Source organism: Macrotis lagotis, chromosome 1 (genome assembly GCF_037893015.1).
Source record: "Macrotis lagotis isolate mMagLag1 chromosome 1, bilby.v1.9.chrom.fasta, whole genome shotgun sequence".
In the NCBI taxonomy this organism is placed as follows: Eukaryota; Metazoa; Chordata; class Mammalia; order Peramelemorphia; family Peramelidae; genus Macrotis; species Macrotis lagotis.
Window position 1 is genome coordinate 865,845,477 of NC_133658.1, and position 18,933 is coordinate 865,864,409.

Consider the following 18,933-nt stretch of genomic DNA (forward strand, 5'->3'; position numbering starts at 1 on the left):
AAACTTTGATTTCTTCAAGGTTTAACCTACGTAAAGAAGTTGCTAAGATAAGAAAAAATGCCTCTGTGATTGTATTGACCAAGGAATCTTCTGTGATCTGAGCACATGTATAGGAGATGTTTTCTTGAAGGAGAGCTTTTAAGATGCTCACATCTGGTGTTGAGCATTCTACTAAATAAGAAGCATCAGGGTAGGGATTTGAACACAGGTTTCCTCCTGGTGGGTTCTATTTCACAGATTGAACATCCCTATTCCCTTCTGTCAATACTTTCTCTAAGATCTCTCTACCTGGTTATCTCACAAGAACCTCCAAATATCCAAAACAGAATTTGTCCTTTAGGCTAAACCTGGACCCCCCTTCTGTGGAGTTCCTTCATTCTCTCTGTCTGGAGCACACCTCACTATTTCTCTAGTGATGAAAACCTTTAACTTCTCCCTTTCTTTTGTCTCTCCTATCCCAATATGCTCCACTTCCACTATGCCTTCTTCCCCTCTCCTATTGCTGCTACCATCATACAGGCACCCATAAGTCAAGTAAAACAGCCCATTAACAAATGTTCCAACTCTCCCTTTTCCTCTTTCCAATCCATCCTTCAGATCACCACTTAAATAAGTTCTTGCTCATTGAATTGGTCTTGTCACAATATCACTCTGCTCAAAAATCTTCAGAGGCTCTTTTCTGCCTTACTAATACAAGATGGCATAAGAAAAAAGCCCTAGATTTGGAGTCAAGAAATCTGGGAGACTACAGTTCAAATCCTACAAAAGACATTTACTAACTGGGTGGTCATGAACAAGTTAATTAACTTCTCTTTTTTTTAAAAGTTGTTTGCAAGGCAAATGGGGTTAAGTGACTTGCCCAAGGCTACACAGCTAGGTAATTATTAGGTGACTGAGGCTGGATTTGAACTCAGGTCCTCCTGACTCCAGGGCTGGCATTCTGTGCACTGTGCCACCTAGCCACCCCCAGTTATTTAATTTTTCAAAACCTCAGTTGTCTCACGTAAACAATTTGGACAATAATGCTAAGAGTTCTAAGGTTTGCAAAGTGCTTCACAACGTATTCATTTGATCTTCATACAGCAACCCTGGGAAGGAGATGCTATATGAGACTTGACCAAGATCACATAGCTCATAAAGTGTATGAGGCTGGTCTCAAACTCAGAGCTTACTACTTTAGCACTGTCCCTTGCTCCAAATGACTGCCTCAACTCTAGTTTTGTGCATTTAACTGCTTCAGAAAGGAACTGATGAGAAGAGTGGTTTGAAATTCTTAAAGTCCTACAGAAACACGAGTTGTTATTGGTCTTACAAGTAAGTACAAACTTCTTTGATGACATTGAAGGTCAATCAAGCAATCATGTGGCAAGGATTGATTATGTGTTCTACTATTTGCAGGAACTGTACTAAATATAAGAGGTATTTTTTTTATAAAATGAAACATCCCCTGCTTTTGAGAAGCTACCATTTTATCATAGATATCACTCAATCTTCTCAGTCTCACTTTCATTCCATGCTACTTTTTTTACTTTAGCTAAAATGAACTGCTCTTCTTCTCATGGTGGCAAAGAACTGAAAATGGAAAGGTGCCCTTCAATAGGGAAATGAATGACTAGGATGTAGAATGACTAGGATGTAGGTATATGATAGAATATTATTGTGTTGTAAGAAATGATGAAGGGGATGGATTCAGAGAAACCTGAGAAGAATTGTATGAATTGATGCAGAGTGAAGTGAGGAGTTAGATTTATATAGAAGTAGCATTATCTCAAAGAGAACAACTTTGAAAGTTTTAGAAACTTCGATTAAAACAAAAGACAAACCACAATTTCAGGGGACTCAGGATTAACCAGAAAGGGAATAATGGTAGATTGAAGTATATGTTTTTTGGATATGACTAATATGGGAATGTATTTTACTTGATTCTTTATATATTTTGTTTTACTGATATATATATATGAATATATGAAAATATATGATATATAATGTTTATATTTTATTCTTGCTTTCTCAATGGGTAGGAGGTGGGGGGAGGTAGGGAATTCAGAAGTGAATATAAAATAAAATTTAAATTAAAAAAATCTGATGCTCTGTGTCTTCTAAATATGGTGCCTTTGTTTAAACTTTTCTCAGTGCCTACTAAGTCCTTCCTTCTCCTTCCCTCCTTCCCAATTTTAAGATCAAATTCAATTGCTATTCTTTCGAGAAAGTTTTCTTTGATCTCCTTTGTTATTAGTGATCTTCCTCTTTGAGTTTCCCTAATATGTGTGTGTGTGTGTGTGTGTGTGTGTGTGTGTGTGTGTATATATATATACACACTATAAAACAAACAACAAATTTTTAAAAGCTTGATATGTCCTAAATAATGGGGATGTAAAGAAAAAGGAAAGAACAGCTCTGCCCTCAAGGAGTTTACATTCTAATGAGAGATAGCATATGTAAAAAACACTAGGAGTTAGGGAAATTGGGAAAGGCCTCCTAGAGGAGGTGGCATTTGAGTTGAATCTTAAAGAAAACTAGAGATTTTAAGAAATATAAGATTGAGGGGCGGCTAGGTGGCACAGTGGATAAAGCACCGGCCCTGGAGTCAGGAGTACCTGGGTTCAAATCCGATCTCAGACGCTTAATAATTTCCTGTGTGGCCTTGGGCAAGCCACTTAACCCCATATGACCTTGAAAAAAACCAAAAAAAAAAAAGAAACACAAGATTGAGAGGAAAGGTATTTGAGGCATAGGAAATGGGGACAAAGGCAGGAAATGAGAAATGAAGTATACCTGAAGAACAGCCAGAAGGTCAATAACATTGTATCTTAGAATACCCAGAAGGAAAATGAATGTAAGAAGACTGAAAAGGTAGGGTCAGGTGATGGAGAGTTGTTAAATGCCAAACAAAGGATTTCACATTTGATCCTTGAGCTGCAGAAATTCATTGAGATTGGTTCCAAGGGAAGTTCTGTACTCTAGAAATACATTTTTGCCTGCTGTATGGAGGACAGATTGGAGGAAGAAGAGATCGGGAGCAGGGAGACCAATTAAAAAGTTATTGCAATAGTCCAGTTGAAAGGTGAAGAGAGCCTAAGCAAAAGTGGTAACTGTGTGAAGGGAGAGGTATGAGAGAGATAGTGCAGAAAAGGAAATTACAAAATCTGGGATTGACTGAACAGGAGGAATGAATGAGAAAGGGGATGATGGATGCTACTGAGGGCTCAAATATGGGTGACTGGGAGGATAATAGTGCCTTCAACAATAAAAAGGAAGTTAGAATGAAGAAGAGAGTTGGGGGTGAGAGGAAGATAAAATGTTTTTCTTTTCATGTCTTAAATTTGAGATACCTAAGGTAAATTATTTCAAAATATCCAATAGACAGTTGGTGATGTCAAACTGAAACTCAGGACTGAAACAAGGGTTGACTATAAAGATCTGGAAATTATCTGTTTAGAAATGGCAATTGAACCCAAGGGAAAAGATGAGTTTATCAGATTTTAAAAAAATACAGGGAAAAGAGAAAGGCTCTAAGAAAGAGTCTTAGAGGACTCCCACAGTCAATAGATGTGACATGGCTGAATATCTTAGAAAAGAGATTGAGAAAAAATTATCAGACAAGTAGACAAAGGACCAAGAGAGGGGAGAGAATCCAGGAGAAGGTGGTCAGCAGCATCAAAGGCAGCAGAAAGGATAAGAAGGATGAAAATTGAGGTCATTGGATTTGGCCTTTAAGAAAGCATTGAGAAGCTTGACGAGAACAATATTGGTGACCAGAAACTAGACTGTTGAAGGTTTGCAAGTGACAGGAGAGGAAGTAGAGGTACTAATGGTACATGATATAAGACAATAGCCATCAGGAATGATCAGATCAATCAAGGGTTTTGGGGTTTTTTTTTTTTAAGGATGGAGGATACTTGGGTAATGTCTGTAGGTAGCAAGGAAGGAACAAGTAGATAAAAGAAAAACTTAAGACTGGATTGTGGGAGTGATGGTGGGGTAATCTGCTGGGGGACACGGACAGGGATGGTATCAAGAGTGCATGTAAAGGGGCTGCTAGGTGGCGCAGTGGATAGAGCACTGGCCATGGAGTCAGGAGTGCCTGAGTTCAAATCCGGTCTCAGACACTTAATAATGACCTAGCTGTGTGGCCTTGGACAAGCCACTTAACCGCATTTGCCTTGCAACAACTAAAAAAAAAAAAGAGTGCATGTAAGAGGGACTGGATTTGACCACTGGAAGGACCACTTCATTAGCAGAGACTGAAAGGAAGGGAAGATAGTGGGGGATGAGCTCAGAGGAATGTGAAATGACTTCTATCTTTCTTTCAGTGAGGTAGAGACAAGATCTTCAGCTAAGAAGATTTGAAGAGGGAGCATCTTGGAGTTGAGGAGAGAAACAAGGATGATATATGTGTGTGATCACATGTTAGAGTGAACTCCAAGTGATCCTTATTTAAACTTTTTCCCAGTGTCCAGCACAATTCTCTGTTTGTATTTGGATTTAGGCTCCCTAAAGCATCTATCACAGAGCTGGAAAGGACCTAAAGGCCATTGAGTACATCCCCCTCATTTTGCAGATAAGAAAATTCATGTCTAGAGAGGTTAAGAAAATAGCCCAGAGTTGTATAGCTTTACAGTCTGAGCCAAGATTTGGACATTGGCCTCCATGTCTCTAATACCAACACTAACCATTGTGACAACTGACAAATAAACAGTTACTAGTTGAAAGATGAATAACTATCTCCTGTACCATCCAGACCACCTGACAGGTTGCTAATTTCCCTCAAGTGAGCAGAATTCAGTCAGGAGGTAGACAGGAAAAGGGAGAAATGAACAGGGTAAGGATAAGGATGAGAGAAGAAGAGGAGAGAAGAAAAGGAAGAAGACAGGGGAGAAGACGAAGGATCCGGAGAAGTGGGGGAGAGAACAGGAACAGGAGAGGAGGAAGAAAAGAGAAGGAAGGGAAGGGGAGGGGAAGAAGGAAGCCACAGTATATGACCACCACAGTTCACTGAGTATGCCCCATTTACAGAGCATTCCAAGCCCCTCACCAAACATGCCACCAGTATATCCATTCTTCGTCACTGGTCGAAGCTCATTCTTCCCCAGCGCAAACCGCTTGTAGTTGTCCCAGGCAAACTTCATCATCTGTAAGAAACATCAAGACACAAAACAGTTTTGTGAACAGGCTCCGCCTTTGGTCCCTTAAAATGTAGTGTGGAATCAGATTTGGACAAATATTTGCAGTGGGAATAATTACCCAGATATAAGGAGGCAGTGGGATAGAGACAACATGTACACAGATAAATATAGACACATGTACATGCAAAGTAATTTTGAGGAGAAAAAGCACTAAAACTGGGGGGAGGGGAATAGAAAAGTCCTCAAAGAAAGTGGCACCTGAGTTGAGCTTTGGAGAATGGGATGGTGGGAGTGGACTGGAGTAGGGTGGGCTGGGGGGTGTTCAACTGGTGGTACAGCAGGAAAAGCTCTGAACCTGGAGTCAGGAAGGCCTGCATTCAAATCCTGCCTCAATGAGTTTCTAGCTATGTAATCTCAGGCAAGTCATTTCACCTCTGTCTGCCTCAGTTTTCTCATCTGTAAAAGAAGAAATTAGCCATGATGACCTCTAGGGAACCTATCTAAGATTCTTTGATAATCACCTACTATATATACTATATTTAGCAGTGAAGATCCAAAAAAGGCAAAAGATAGTCCAGCACCCTCAATGAGTTTGCACTCTAATCAGACAACATGCAAACAAATACATACAAGAAAGATCTATACAAGATAAATAGGAAATAAGCAGGAGAGGGAAATAAATAAGGGATAGAGGGGGAAATTGAGAGGCCATGTCCTCCTATCTGAAACTTAATTTTAACTATAAAATGAGGATAATGATATTAGGACTATATATCTCTTAGGATTGTAAGGAAAGAGCTTTGCTAATGTTTAGGCAATACAGAGAGTGTCCCAAAAGTCTCAGTGTAGTTTTAAGCTTCTTCTTCTTATTGCTATTATGTCTGACTGACCCAATTTGGGGTTTTCTTGGCAAGGATATTGGAGTGGTTTGCCAATTCTTTTTCCAAATCATTTTACAGATGAGGAAACCAAGACAAACAGGGTTAAGTGACTTGCCTAAGGTCTCACAGGACCTGTCGGAGGTCAGATTAGAACTCAGGTCTTCCTGACTCCAGGTCTAACATTTTATCCATTGTATCATCTAGCCTTCATTAAAGTACTTTCACCTTGTATTACTCAATAGTATACAAATAATCCCAATACAAGGGAGACCATGACCAAAGTCCTATGAGAGGTACAAAGAATATGGGTTGACAGAGGAAGGACATATTACAGCTCTAACTTATACTACAGGAGCAACTAGATGGTGCAGTGGATAGAGTGCTGAACCTCAAGTCAGGAAGATCTGAGTTGGAATCCAACTTCAAATACTTTCTAGCTGTGTAACCCTGGGGAAGTCATTTAACCTTGTTTGCCTCAGTTTCCTCAAGTATAAAATGAACTGGAGAAAGATATGATAAAGCACTCTAACATCCCTGCCAAGAAAGTTTCAAATGCAGTTAGGAAGAATCAGATAAAACTGGGGGGGGGGGAACCTGCCATATTGTCACAAATCATCTCATTTTATAGGAGAAAATTCACTCTCAGAGAGGAATAGTAATTCAATTACCATCACAAAGCTCAGAATTTAAAACTGGAAGGATCGTTTGAAATCATGTAATGTTGCCTCACTGTACAGAGGAAGAGTATGGAAGGCTCCAAGGTAACATAACCTCATTGCAACTGGTAGTGCAGCAGAGAAAGCTCTGAACCTGGAGTCAGGAAAGCCTGGGTTCAAATCCTGCTTCAGTGAGTTCCTAGCTTTGTGATCCTGGGCAAGTCATTTCGTCTCTGTTTGCCTTAGTCTTCTCATCTATAAAACAAAAATTGGCTACCTCTAAAACACTTCCACAGTCACATGGGTAGGCTCAGACAGAGGAAAGCAACGTTTTGCCCAAGCACACAGGTTAGGATTGGGGTTCAAATTCAGAATTCTTTCTATCCCATCACCTCTGCCTCAGTTTTTGAGTTTGCTTTCCTCACTAGCTGCTGCTCTGATGCTCTGCTCCCTGAGCTTGCCAGTCTCCAGGGGAAACTTATTACTTGACCAAGGCTGTTTGAGGGAGATGAGGAAGTGAGCACAGGGGCTCCCAGCCCCCTGCAGCAGCTCCTACCCCAGGACAGGCAGGCTTCCTGCAACAAGTCAGACAGACCTGCAGCAGCTCTGAAAAGAAGAAAGGGAGGTGGGCGGCCTTGGGAAAGTGTTACAAGTATAAAAAGGCAGCAGAGAAGGTGGTACAGGGGCGTGCAGGAGGGGGAGGCAGTCAGCCATCCTGCTGGAAAATCAAAGACCTGACAGAGAAGGTGTGTGTGTGGGGGGGGGGGGTGGAGGAGAAGGGAATTAGAAGTAAAAATCTACTTCTGTTTTATTTTTTAAGGATCTGTCATTTTAGATATTTTTAAATAGATGGAATATAGTCAGTTTTCAATTATTATCCAGGCTGCTGTAAACATAGAAGTCACAGAGCCTCTTCAGAGCAGATTGGGAGAGGCTCCCAGGCCTGCCCCAACAGCTGCCTGCTGGACCTCTCTACCTGGTTGTCCTTTAACTATCTCAGCCTCAAGCTATGCCAAACAACTCATTACCCTAACCTCTAAACCAGGGGTTCTTAATCAGTTGCCTGTGAACTTATGTGGCTTTTTAAAAAAATACTTTGAAAATGGTTTTCAGTAATGACTCTGAGGTTTTCTTTTCTTTTTTGTTTTTGCAAGGCAATGGGGTTTGCCCAAGGTCACACTGTTAGGTAATTATTGTCTGAGGCTGGATTTGAACTCAGGTCCTCTTGACTCCAGGGCTGTTGCTCTATACACTTTGCCACCTAGCTGCCCCTCTATCTGGTGTTTTCTTGACAAAGATAGTGGAGTAGTTTGTTATTTCCTCCTCTAGTTCATTTTACAGATGAGGAAATTGAGGTAGGCAGAGTTGTGACTTGCCCAGGGTCACATAGCAAATGTCTGTATAGATTGGAACTCAGGTCTTCTGACTCTAGGCCGAATATTCTATGAACTGTGCTACCTGGAAACCCCTTGCAAATGGCATTTCAATGCAATTAAGTTCTTTTGTAATCCTATGTCTTTTATTTTATGCATTTAAAAACATTCTGAGAATGGATTCATAGTAATTTTCATCTGATGGACAATAGGGTTCTAGGTACAAAAAAGTAAATACCCCTACTCTAAACAATTCTCACCCCTAGCCTATCAAATGAATATTCCTAAAGGTCTGACACATCCCTCCCCTGATCAAAAACATTCATTGGCTCTTTAAAGGATAAAAAAAATCCTTTCCATTTGGCATTTAAAATTCCTTTCGACCTTTGCAAGCTGATTATCCTCTACACTTCCACCAAAATAACCCCTTGCTGCTCATCATTCATAACTTCCCTGTCTTTACTTGGGTTGTTCTGAATACCCGAAATGTTCTCCCTTCTAACTCTTGCCCCTTGGAAGTCCCACTTCCCTTCAAGGCTCAACTTAAAAGCAGATTTCTTAAAACAGCTTTTAACTTTATATCCACCATTCTGTAACCATGTATCCCTCTAGCAAAACATAATCTCCCTGTGGGCAGGAACTATCTCACTTTCTTATTTGTGTACTTAGTACCCAACCATACTATCTTTCCTAATGCTCACAGGTTCCAGGGCATCCACTTCCAAAACTACTTTGTATTTACTATGTGTGTATTTTAAATGTAGTTATATGTGCACACGTGGTTTTTCTTGGTATAATCTAAACTCTCTGAGGGCAGGGATCATTTTATTTTTGTTTTTGTATTCTCATCTCCTAGCCCAGTGGCTAGCACATAACCAGAGCTTAATAAATGCTAATTGATTAATAAATTATTGACTATAGAATCCTTAATTTAGAGCTGGAAGAGACTTTAGAATGTCATCTGGTCTAATTTCCTCATTTTACAGATGAGAAGCTAAGCCATAGAGAGGTTAAAGTCACACAGATAGTAGTGTATGAACTCCAAGGTCACATAGATAGTATTGGGATTTGAATCCAAGTCTTCCAACTCCACTTTCCATTTTACTATGGTTCTCTGGAAAGGAGAGAAGGCAAGGAGATGTTGGGAAATGTAGATGATGTAAAAATAAAATGTACCAGTATGATATAAATGTCACTTATCATTCTTATGATCTCTGATTTACGGATGACAAGAATAGGGAAATTACCCAAAGTCACATATCAAATTTGCTAGAGGCAGCACCAAACTAGAACCCAGATCTCCTTCATTATGATCTGTGAGCAGGCATAACTATGAGGAGACCAGGCTATCTGGAACAGGGAACACATGCAGTGAAATGTTGAGAAGATTGGAAGGGTACAGAGAAGTCAGGTTATGGAAGACTTTGAATGACAAGTAGGAGAATCTGAATGCAGAAGAACAGAATCAGAGACTGAGAGCTGCAAAGGCCCTGCAGGATCATCATTTTATGTATAGGACCCAAAGAGATGTAATGTCTGAGAGGCAGTAAATCCTAAAATGGGTATCTAGATCCAGTCCCAAAATGCCTAATCTTGGTCCCAGTCATTTATAAAATGAAGGGATTCTGCTACAAGATGAAGACGATACTGTTGGATGTCAGTTTACCTAAAATAGATCTGGGGGGGGTTCAGTAAACTGCAAACTCAGCCTCAATATGGCAGTCAAGAAAGTGAATATGGCCTTAGGCTACATTATGAGAGGTATAACTTCTGGGGGGGAGGGGAAAGAGGTAACTTGTTTTTTTGTTGTTTGTTTTAGGTTTTTGTAAGGCAAATGGGGTTAAGTGGCTTGCCCAAGGCCACACAGCTAGGTAATTATTAAGTGTCTGAGGCTGGATTTGAACTCAAGTACTCCTGACTCCAGGGCCAGTGCTCTAACCATTGCATCACCTAGCCACCCCATGGAGGTGACTTGCTAAGGGATCCTCTGAACTTGTCTTTTTGAGACGTCATAATTTTCAGAAGCACTGCCTACTGTCCTCTGCCTGTCTCAGGCCACATCTCTAACATTGTGGATAGTTTTTTAGGAAGGCCCCTGACAAACTGAAGAAGTGTCCAGAGGAAAATAACTAGGATGGTGCATCATCATGACTGACTGAAGGAAGTGGGCTAATTCGAGCTTGAAGAACAGATGACTTGGGAGGCCCAGTGATTCTTCTCTTCAAGTATCTGAAGTATTATGACCATGAAGAAGATGGCATGTGTTTGGTTGGGTTCCAGAGGACAAAATTAAGAATGATGGATTGAGGTTTCAAAGAGGATGACTTGGGCTTGATGCAGGAGAAAATCTTGTATTTTTTTTCTTTTAACTTAAAGGGTTTTTATTATTTTAATCTGTGTTTCAAAGAATGTTACAAATATGAACCTTTACAACTTCCCCCATGAGGTAGGACAATGTCAAATCTAATGCAATGTAGCTACTAATTCTACCTCAAAGTGTCAACTTGAAAGGATCTGCAAGTCATGGAAACTGGAATCATCATTGTTTGTCATTTGTAAACTTTATAACCTTGGTATACATATTGCTTCCCCATTTTTTTAGCATGTTCTTTTTGGGCTCAGATGGACAGACAGCAGAAATCACTTTGAAACAAGGCATTTGCATTCCACATTTTAATAGGTTATTTTATTTTCCTGTTACATATTGTACACAGAAAGACACAGAGTAAACATTCTTTGAATATTTTATCCTCAAAATAAAAACTGCACAAAAGGAAGAGTTAAACTTAAGAGCTAGCTGGTAAATCTCATTTTCTTGTCCACTATCAAGAATGTCCTGTTCCCAATCCATCACCAACATTCAGAATTAGAAATGTCAACAGGAAGAGTCTACATGCATTCCATTTGTGATGAAACAAAATGGAAAGAGTTTTTGCAAATACTCGGGACCTGATTTCTTATCTGTCTTTAGAGATGAAAACTTAGGAGTTTTCCAACTATCCCAGAGCAGATTGGCTGCTTCCAGAAGAGATGGGATCCTCATTGGAGGTATTCAAACAAAGGAAGGGTTCTACTTGTCCTTTCTCAGGGAGAAGGAACTTTTTTTCTTTTGGAGGAGTGGTCCAGATGGCCACTAAAGTCCCTTCCAACTCAGAGAATCTGTGATTCTGTGATTTAGATGATCTCTGAGATCATTCTCATCTTATGAGGTTGTGCTATTTAAGGCCAGACCATGAAGGAGATAAAGCTGTGTTTTTGTTTGCTGGTCTCTGTGTCTTTCTTTCTCTGTCTGTGTGTGTCTCTCTGTCTTGATCTCTCTGCTGCTCTCTCTCTCTGTCTCTCTGTCTCTGTGTGTATGTCTCTCTCTCTCTCTCTCTCTCTCTCTCTCTTTCTGTTTCTGTCTCTGCCTATCAGTTTGTCTCTCTCTCTATCTCTGTCTCTTTGTATCTGTCTCTTTCTATCTATCTCTTTCTTTGTTTCTCTGTCTCTTTCTCTGTCTTTTTATCTGTCTCTCTGTCTCTGTCTCTATCTGGCTCTCTTTCTTTCTGTCTCTGTTTCTCATTCTTTCACTGTATCAGTTTCTGTCTCTTTGCCTACCTCCCTTTCCCTCCCTCCCTCTCTCTTTGTCTATCTGTCTCTGTCTCTGTCTCTGCCTCTCTCCGTCTGTCTTTCCTGGTGGGGATATTTAAATAGTAAGAGCATAAAGCTTCCCAAGGCAAAGAGACAGACTGTGCAATGCACAAGAGAACTGAAACATTCCCTTCAGAAACAGCTTCATCTTTTTCTCAAACAATGAAGCTTGAGCTTCTCTTTAGAATGACAAGGAATCTCGGAGATGAAAAATATTTACTAGTCAGAGACAGACTCATTTTTATTTTTAGCTCAGCCTGGTACCTTTCTCCATAATCAGGAATACTTCTTCAGAAAAGTGACTGAGGATGGGCAACAGGATGTGCAGGAGAGAAAAAGCATCAAATTTGGAGTCTAAAGACCTGAACTGGAGATCTGGCTTCACCACCCCCCAACTTCTTGATTATCTTGGACAAATTACTTTGCTCTCTTGATTTAAATTTCTTTGTCTGTGAAATAGAATCAATATTTGGACTGTCAGAGCAGCTAGGTGGCCCAGTGGAGAGAACAGCAGTCTTGGAATCATGAGGACCTGAGTTCAAATATGACCTCAGACATTTAATAATTGCCTAGCTGTGTGACCTTAGGCAAGTCACTAAACCCCATTACCTTAAATAAATAAAAAAATTTGGACTGTCTGTCACATAAGAGAATTATGGAATTTAAATAAGATGAAATCTTTCCATGTAACCATCTCTATCTCTACCACCTAAAAACACTTGGCAAAATATGAATGCTTACATAAATAATCAGCTTACCTGTGTATTTCCAAAGAGCCATGTGGATATTCAAATGATTAATATTCTGAGAGACAGTGATGGTATCATAGATAAAATACTGAACTATCAGAAAGAATTAGATTCAAATCCTGCCTCTGATACTTAGGACCTGACCCAGGACAAGTTAGTAATTTTTTCTGTCTCAGTTTTCCCTCATTTTATAAAATGGGCATAATAGCACAGGGTTATTGTGAGGGTCAAATATGATAATATTCAGAAAGTGTTTTTGCAAACCTTGAACCACAATAGAAATATGAACTTCAAAGATAATTATTTTAAAGAGATTCTATAAAGTATTTATATAAATGTTCACTATTGCCATTCTTCTCTACCAGTGTACATAACAACCTTTCCAGGACTTAGGAGACTCTCCTCAAAAGTTGCTATGGCCCCCCAAAATGCCATCATTTGGTGGTCAATCTTTGAGATGTACCTGCCATGCTTAATCACCAAGGATTCTATTTGAGGCCAAGTTGATCCTCAAATCATAACCATACTCCACCACCACCCCCCAGCCTGAACCCAAGCCTTTGTGCTTGGTTCCAACTTCTAGAACTTATGTTTCCTTGGCATGTCTTTGGAGAGGTAAGGGATAGCTTCCCACAGTGATGAGGTATCAGGGACAAGACCTTAGTAGAAGAAATATCAACGACCACTGGAACCAATAGCCAGTGACATAGTGGAGTGTTGAACTTGGGAGTCAGAAAGATCTGAATTCAAATTTTACCTTAGATACTTCAGAATTATATCATCCTGGCTAATCTTATCCTCAGTTTCCTTATCCTACAAAGGAAATAATAACAGTATCTACCTCACAACGTTATTGTGATTATCCAATGAAATAATACATACAGGGCCTTGCAAACTTTAAAGGATTCTATAAATATTAGCTCTAATTGTTATCATATCATCATCATCATACAGTCCAATCTGTTCACTTCAACAAATACTTGTTTTGAAGGAAGAAAACAAAAGAGAAGTGAGAATTATAGCAAGGGTGACTTTCAGTTTGGCAGAACTGTTACAATGACCTGGGCAGAGCAAAGCAGTAATTAGAAATCTTGTAGACTAGAGGGAAAAGGTCTGAATCATGAGACTTGGGTGTTGGAAATGACCTTATACCCTAGAATATTAAAGCCTAGAATGTCAGAATTAGAAGAGACCGTAGAACCTAGAACATCAGATTTGGGAGAGGTCTCAAGACTTAGAATATCAGAGACATAAGGGGTTTTAGAATCCAGAATATTAGAGCTGAAAGGAGCCTTAGAATCTAAAATATTAGAAGTAGGAGGACCCTTAGAACCCAGAATGTCAGAGCTGAGAAGGAACCTAGAACACAGCATATCAGATCTGGGAGGGCTATTGAACACAGAATGTCAGAACTGGGAGAACCCTTAAATCAGAGAATGTCAGAGTTGGGAGTGCCTTTAGAATAAAGAATGTCAGAGCTAAAAGGGTCCTTAGAACACAGAATGTCAGAGCTGGGAAGGACCCTAGAACATAGAATGTCAGAGCTGGGAAGGACCCTAGAACATAGAATGTCAGAGCTGGGAAGGACCCTAGAACATTGAATGTCAGATTTGGGAGGACCCTTAGAACACAGAATGTCAGAGCTTAGAAGGACTCTAGAACATAGAATGTCAGATCTGAGAGGGCCATAAAACACAGAATGTCAAAGCTTGGAGGGAAATTAGAACACTGAATGTAAGATTTGGGAGGGTCATAGAACACAGAATGTCAGATTTGGGAGGGCCCTTAGAACATAGAATATCAGTGAGAAAAGTTATAGAATATATAATGTCAGAGTTGGAAGGGCACTAGCAGACATTAGCTCTGCAAGAAACCTAGAATATCAAGGTTTAAAGGATCCTTGGAGTCTATTTAGTCCCAATTTTCACACCTTGCATATGAGGAAAATTAAAGCCCACTCTTGTCTCAAAGGTCACACATTAAATCAGTGTCAAACCTGGGGCTAGAATTCCTGTGTCCTGATTCCCACCCCCAGATTCTCTGTACCACTCCATCCCATTCCTGCTGAAAAGAGAATTAACCCCTCCCCCTTTCCTTCTTTTTTGCATAAATTCTATAAACAGGCTCAGCTGGTAGTGACCCAAGGAAACAGAAGTTACCATTTCAGAGCCAGAAAGCAACTCACTGGTGAAATGGCTTTTTCAGATCATTAAGGACAAACATTCATGCCATGAGGCAACCTCCTTGGTATGTCTCAGCAGGGATACTAAGGGTCCAGTGATTTGCAGAGAGGAAATGAGAGGAGAATATAGGTTTTAATGTCCCATGAATTGAAAGAATACATAGGTAGGCTGGCCAGAATACTTGTTTGCTTTTCCTCCAGGAACCACTAAGCCTCGGTTCAGCTCAGTGAAGCAGCTGGCACACAGTTCGAGGAGTAGAAAATGGTCTACATTACATTTCTTCACCCACATCCATCTATCAAACAAGCAGGAAAAATGATTTCTTTTGGCCTGAAGAGAAAGTTTGGCTTCACCATGAAGGAGGGCTTGGATGGAGGTCCAGGGACATTAAGTACCAGAAAGTTGGGACTGGAGGGATCTGAGCAGCCAACTAATCCTTGCCACTTTGCAGATGTGAAGGGAAGTGATATGTTGTCCACAACCAGACACACTAGCACATGAACAGCTCAGTTTACCAAAAGGGGTGTGTATGAACTGGTTAAAAGTAGCCACATTCACCCCAGGAAAGCACCAGGTCCCTACAAATGACCAGATCAACTTTTTTGGTCTAAAGGAAACCCAGGTTTACATGAAAACAACAGGTGGATAGGGAGAAGAATCTTAACTAGGGAGCTGAGTTAAGCAATCTCCTTTCTCGGGGCTTCCTGGGAAGATAACAGAATCAGTCTTATTTGAAATCTTATAGCTCAGGCTTGATAAGTATCTTCTGAGGTTTGCTCAGTAGAGGTTCAGAAAACAGCAGGATGGATTGGATGACCTAGTTCAAGGATGCCTTCTGGTTTACCAGCTCTCCAATCCCAAGGCAAGGAGGAAGAAGGGAGGGGAATATGAACACCTCACACATGGCAATTCATCCTGAGACCCTGTCCCTGGCAGAAGCTCATAAGCCTCCAGAGAACAGAAAGAGGGTCAACTCAATTCCATCTTGTTGGGTAAGGTAATGGAATTACCAAGCCTCTGCTTATAGAGCCCTGGAGTCTGCCTTTAATCCACCCCTGCTGAGAGATCTCCCTCCTAGGTTATTCCTCACATTGAACCAGAGGACCATCAGTAGGATTCACTACCACCATTCACTTCCAACTTGCCTTGGAAATAGGAAGGTGATAGTATTTCCCAAGTTCTATGTGGCCACCCACATGGAAGAGGGAAGACACACTCACAGCTAGCATTGTCTACTAAAGCTATCCTGCATATTCTTTAATCCGCTCTAATTCTGTCTTAAATTCTAGTCTCAGCAATACTATTTAAGCTGTGTAACTTAGACAAGTCTTGTATCATCACTGAGCCTCAGTTCCCTCATTTGTAAGATGAGGGAATAGGATTTTATGATTTTGTTTCCTTCCCAATGCAACATTCACCTATGAAGGGAAGGTTGTGTCCTGACATTCCACATTCAAAGACACGGCCCCCCCACACACACACACCTATGACATTCTAAATTCCCTCCCACTTCTTTTTTTGCAAGGCACTGGGGTTAAGTGACTTGCCCAAGGCCACACAGCTAGGTAATTACTAAGTGTCTGAGGCCGCATTTGAACTCGGGTACTCCTGACTCCAGGGCCGGTACTCTATCCACTGTGCTACCTAGCAGCCTCTAAATAAGCATTTTTAAAATGCCTACTAGGTACCAAGCACTGTTCTAGGAATCTGGGATACAAAGACAAAAAACAGGGTACTCCCTGTGCTCAATGGAGCTTTTATTCTCCTTCCAGAACTGACATTCTAGATTCTAAAGTTCCTTCCACTCCAAATAGTCTGCATCCTAAGGTTCCATTCAGTTCTGACATTCTAGGTTCTAAGAGACTCCTTCCAGCTCTAATATTGTTCAGACTTGATAAGCATCCTTCCAGCTCTGACATTCTGTGTTCTAAGGACTCTCCCAGTTCTGATATCCCATGTTCCAAGGGCCATTCCCAGCTCTGATATCCTGGGTTCTAAGAACTCTCCCATCCCTGACAAGTCCTGTTCTAGAGGCCCTCCCATCTCCAACATTGTATGACTAAGCAAATAAAACCACTTGGCCTTCGGCATCCAACATGAAATTACTCAGGCTTTGAAAACACATTCATCCTTGGAACCTAAGTAACTGCCACTGGAACTGCAGCCTCCTATAAGCAGTACTCGAGTTTGCATTAATCAGACAGCTCAGTTCTGGTTTCCTTTTCATTTTTCTAAGTCTGTGATGATGGATGATATGCCCTGACACTACAGGCTTTTTAATAAGAGGTTTGCAGTGTTCTCCACTCCTACAAGACTGAATTTTATGGGATGCTGAGGACATTTCCATGACAGTTGCAGAACCTAAGAACTATATTCTTGAAGGGATTTCTGTGCTGCAATAGAGAAGATAATCCAGCCACAGGCAAGAATCAAATAGTGAGCAATTGGCTTTGGAGTCTCTGAAATACCAAAGAAGCTTCACAGTTGAAATCCACTCCTGACCAACCACTGCCCTGTTGGACTGGAAAGGAAACTGGCCCAGGCTTCTAGACTGAGGTGGACCAACTTTGGCTTATTGGAAGTCTGACTTTCCCCCTTATTCACAGTTTCCTTAGTTGAAAAACAAGAGACTTTTTCTGTTCTCCCAGCTTAGTGTTTCTTCTCCCTCCCACACAAAATATCTTTTCCTTTCTTTAAATTTACATATTTGCCTATATGTTTTACAGTTCCAGAAGAATGCAAGCTCCTAGAGGGCAGGGACTACTTTGTTTCTGTCTTTGCAGCTCTAGCATGAAGCAGGGCCTAGCATACAACAAACATCTAATAAGTGTTTTGTGACCTGAACTGAACAAAGTGGATTGTGCTAGACGATAATATCCCACAGCCCCTCCCTGCTCTGACATTCTAGGTTCTATAGCCCTTTCCAGCTCTGACATCCTGTGTTCACAGAACTCTCCCAGCTCCGACAGTCTGTGTTCCTTATAAGGATCCTTTGCAGCTCTGACATTCTAGTCTTATGGTCCTTTCCCATTCTGATATTCCAGGTTTCCAAGGCTGACTCCAACTCTGACATTCTCTATTCTATGGTCCCTCTCAGCTCTGTTTTAAGGAGCTTCTCAACTCAGATAATCTCTGTTTTAAGACATTTCTCCATTCTCATATCCTACGGAATTCTAATTAGACAGATGCAGATAGAGAATACTCAGGCCCTGAAATTTTAACTTAAAAAAAAAAGGTTAAATTCTCCAATATTTTTAAATTCTCAATATTTTTCTGCTACTTGATTTTTGGTTTAGTTTTTTTTCTTCCCACCTCCCCTACCCCCAGCACACAAATAACCAAATTTCCCCTCTCTAATTCCACAACTCTGGTTTCTAACAAGACATGAATTTTCTCTTTCCTGATTACTCCCTGGGACCGAAGGCCCTCCCTGCTGGGGCATATAATGTCCCGTCATGAAGACGGCAGCTCCCGCAGAGCAAGACAACAGTCCTTTTCAGAGAAGGGGCAAGAACTGAGCTAGTGACAGGTGACTGGGAAAATGGTTCTGAAAATCCTTTTGCTGTGTATTTTTCTCCTTAGCCCCAGCTGCAGCAATGATAGCTAATCACTCTCCAGGCAATTTCTAAGATAAGACCCCCCTGATATGTCTTATGAAAGGCCCCTGTGAGATCCTTGTCCATGACAGGATCATATAGACTAGTAGAGAAAGAAAACCATCCCTCTCATTTTTCCATCTCTGGGCATAGTAACTGCAATAACTGGAGCATAAAATGACTTCAATTGGGCTCTTGGGGCTGGGAGTTGGAGACCTCTTTGGCTGTTTTGTTAATGAGGATGCCAGGTCTCAATCTTCTCATTCTTATGATAAACAGGGATAACCAAGATAAATAAATAAATATTGTCATTATTAATAACAGCAGCTGTTTGGCATAATAGAAGCTCAGAGATGACCAGAGTAGTGGTCTTAGAATTAGGAATACTTGGGATCAAATTGTCTCACTGATCCAGGCTGAGGGGACAGAGATAAGTCACTTAATTAGGCTTTCCCTAGATTCATCTGAATCATAGATAAATAGTTATCTAGATTGATAGAGGAAATTCCCCCAAATCACAATTTCTCCATCAGCTCCAGGGTAGGGCATGTGAACTTATCGTAGTTTTAAATAAAAGAGAACATATTAACTATATTTCAATAAAATTGACTCCTTTTGTAATATTGTGCATTTTATTTTTTGCATCTAAAAACATTCTTTGAAGAAGAAGTCTTTGGATTAATCAGACTACCAGAGGGATCCAAGAAACACAAAAAGGTTTTCCACAATCAATAACAAC

The 18,933-nt window shown here is 40.6% G+C and overlaps 1 protein-coding gene across 2 annotated transcripts in view; it reads right to left on the minus strand.

Annotated features, from left to right (window-relative positions):
• The window catches only part of MAN1C1 (mannosidase alpha class 1C member 1), a 222,013-nt gene that overhangs the window by 135,897 nt on the left and 67,183 nt on the right, over positions 1–18,933 (minus strand). The window contains exons 1-2 of one of the 2 annotated variants that reach the window (XM_074218081.1): positions 5,385–5,574; positions 5,036–5,132 (exon numbers count right to left, since the gene is read on the minus strand). In XM_074218081.1, coding sequence (XP_074074182.1) covers positions 5,036–5,132 — 97 coding nt within the window. In that variant the 5' untranslated portion in view covers positions 5,385–5,574. Of the gene's footprint in view, positions 1–5,035; positions 5,133–5,384; positions 5,575–18,933 lie in introns of those variants that run through there. The other variant, XM_074218080.1, reaches the window with a different exon arrangement.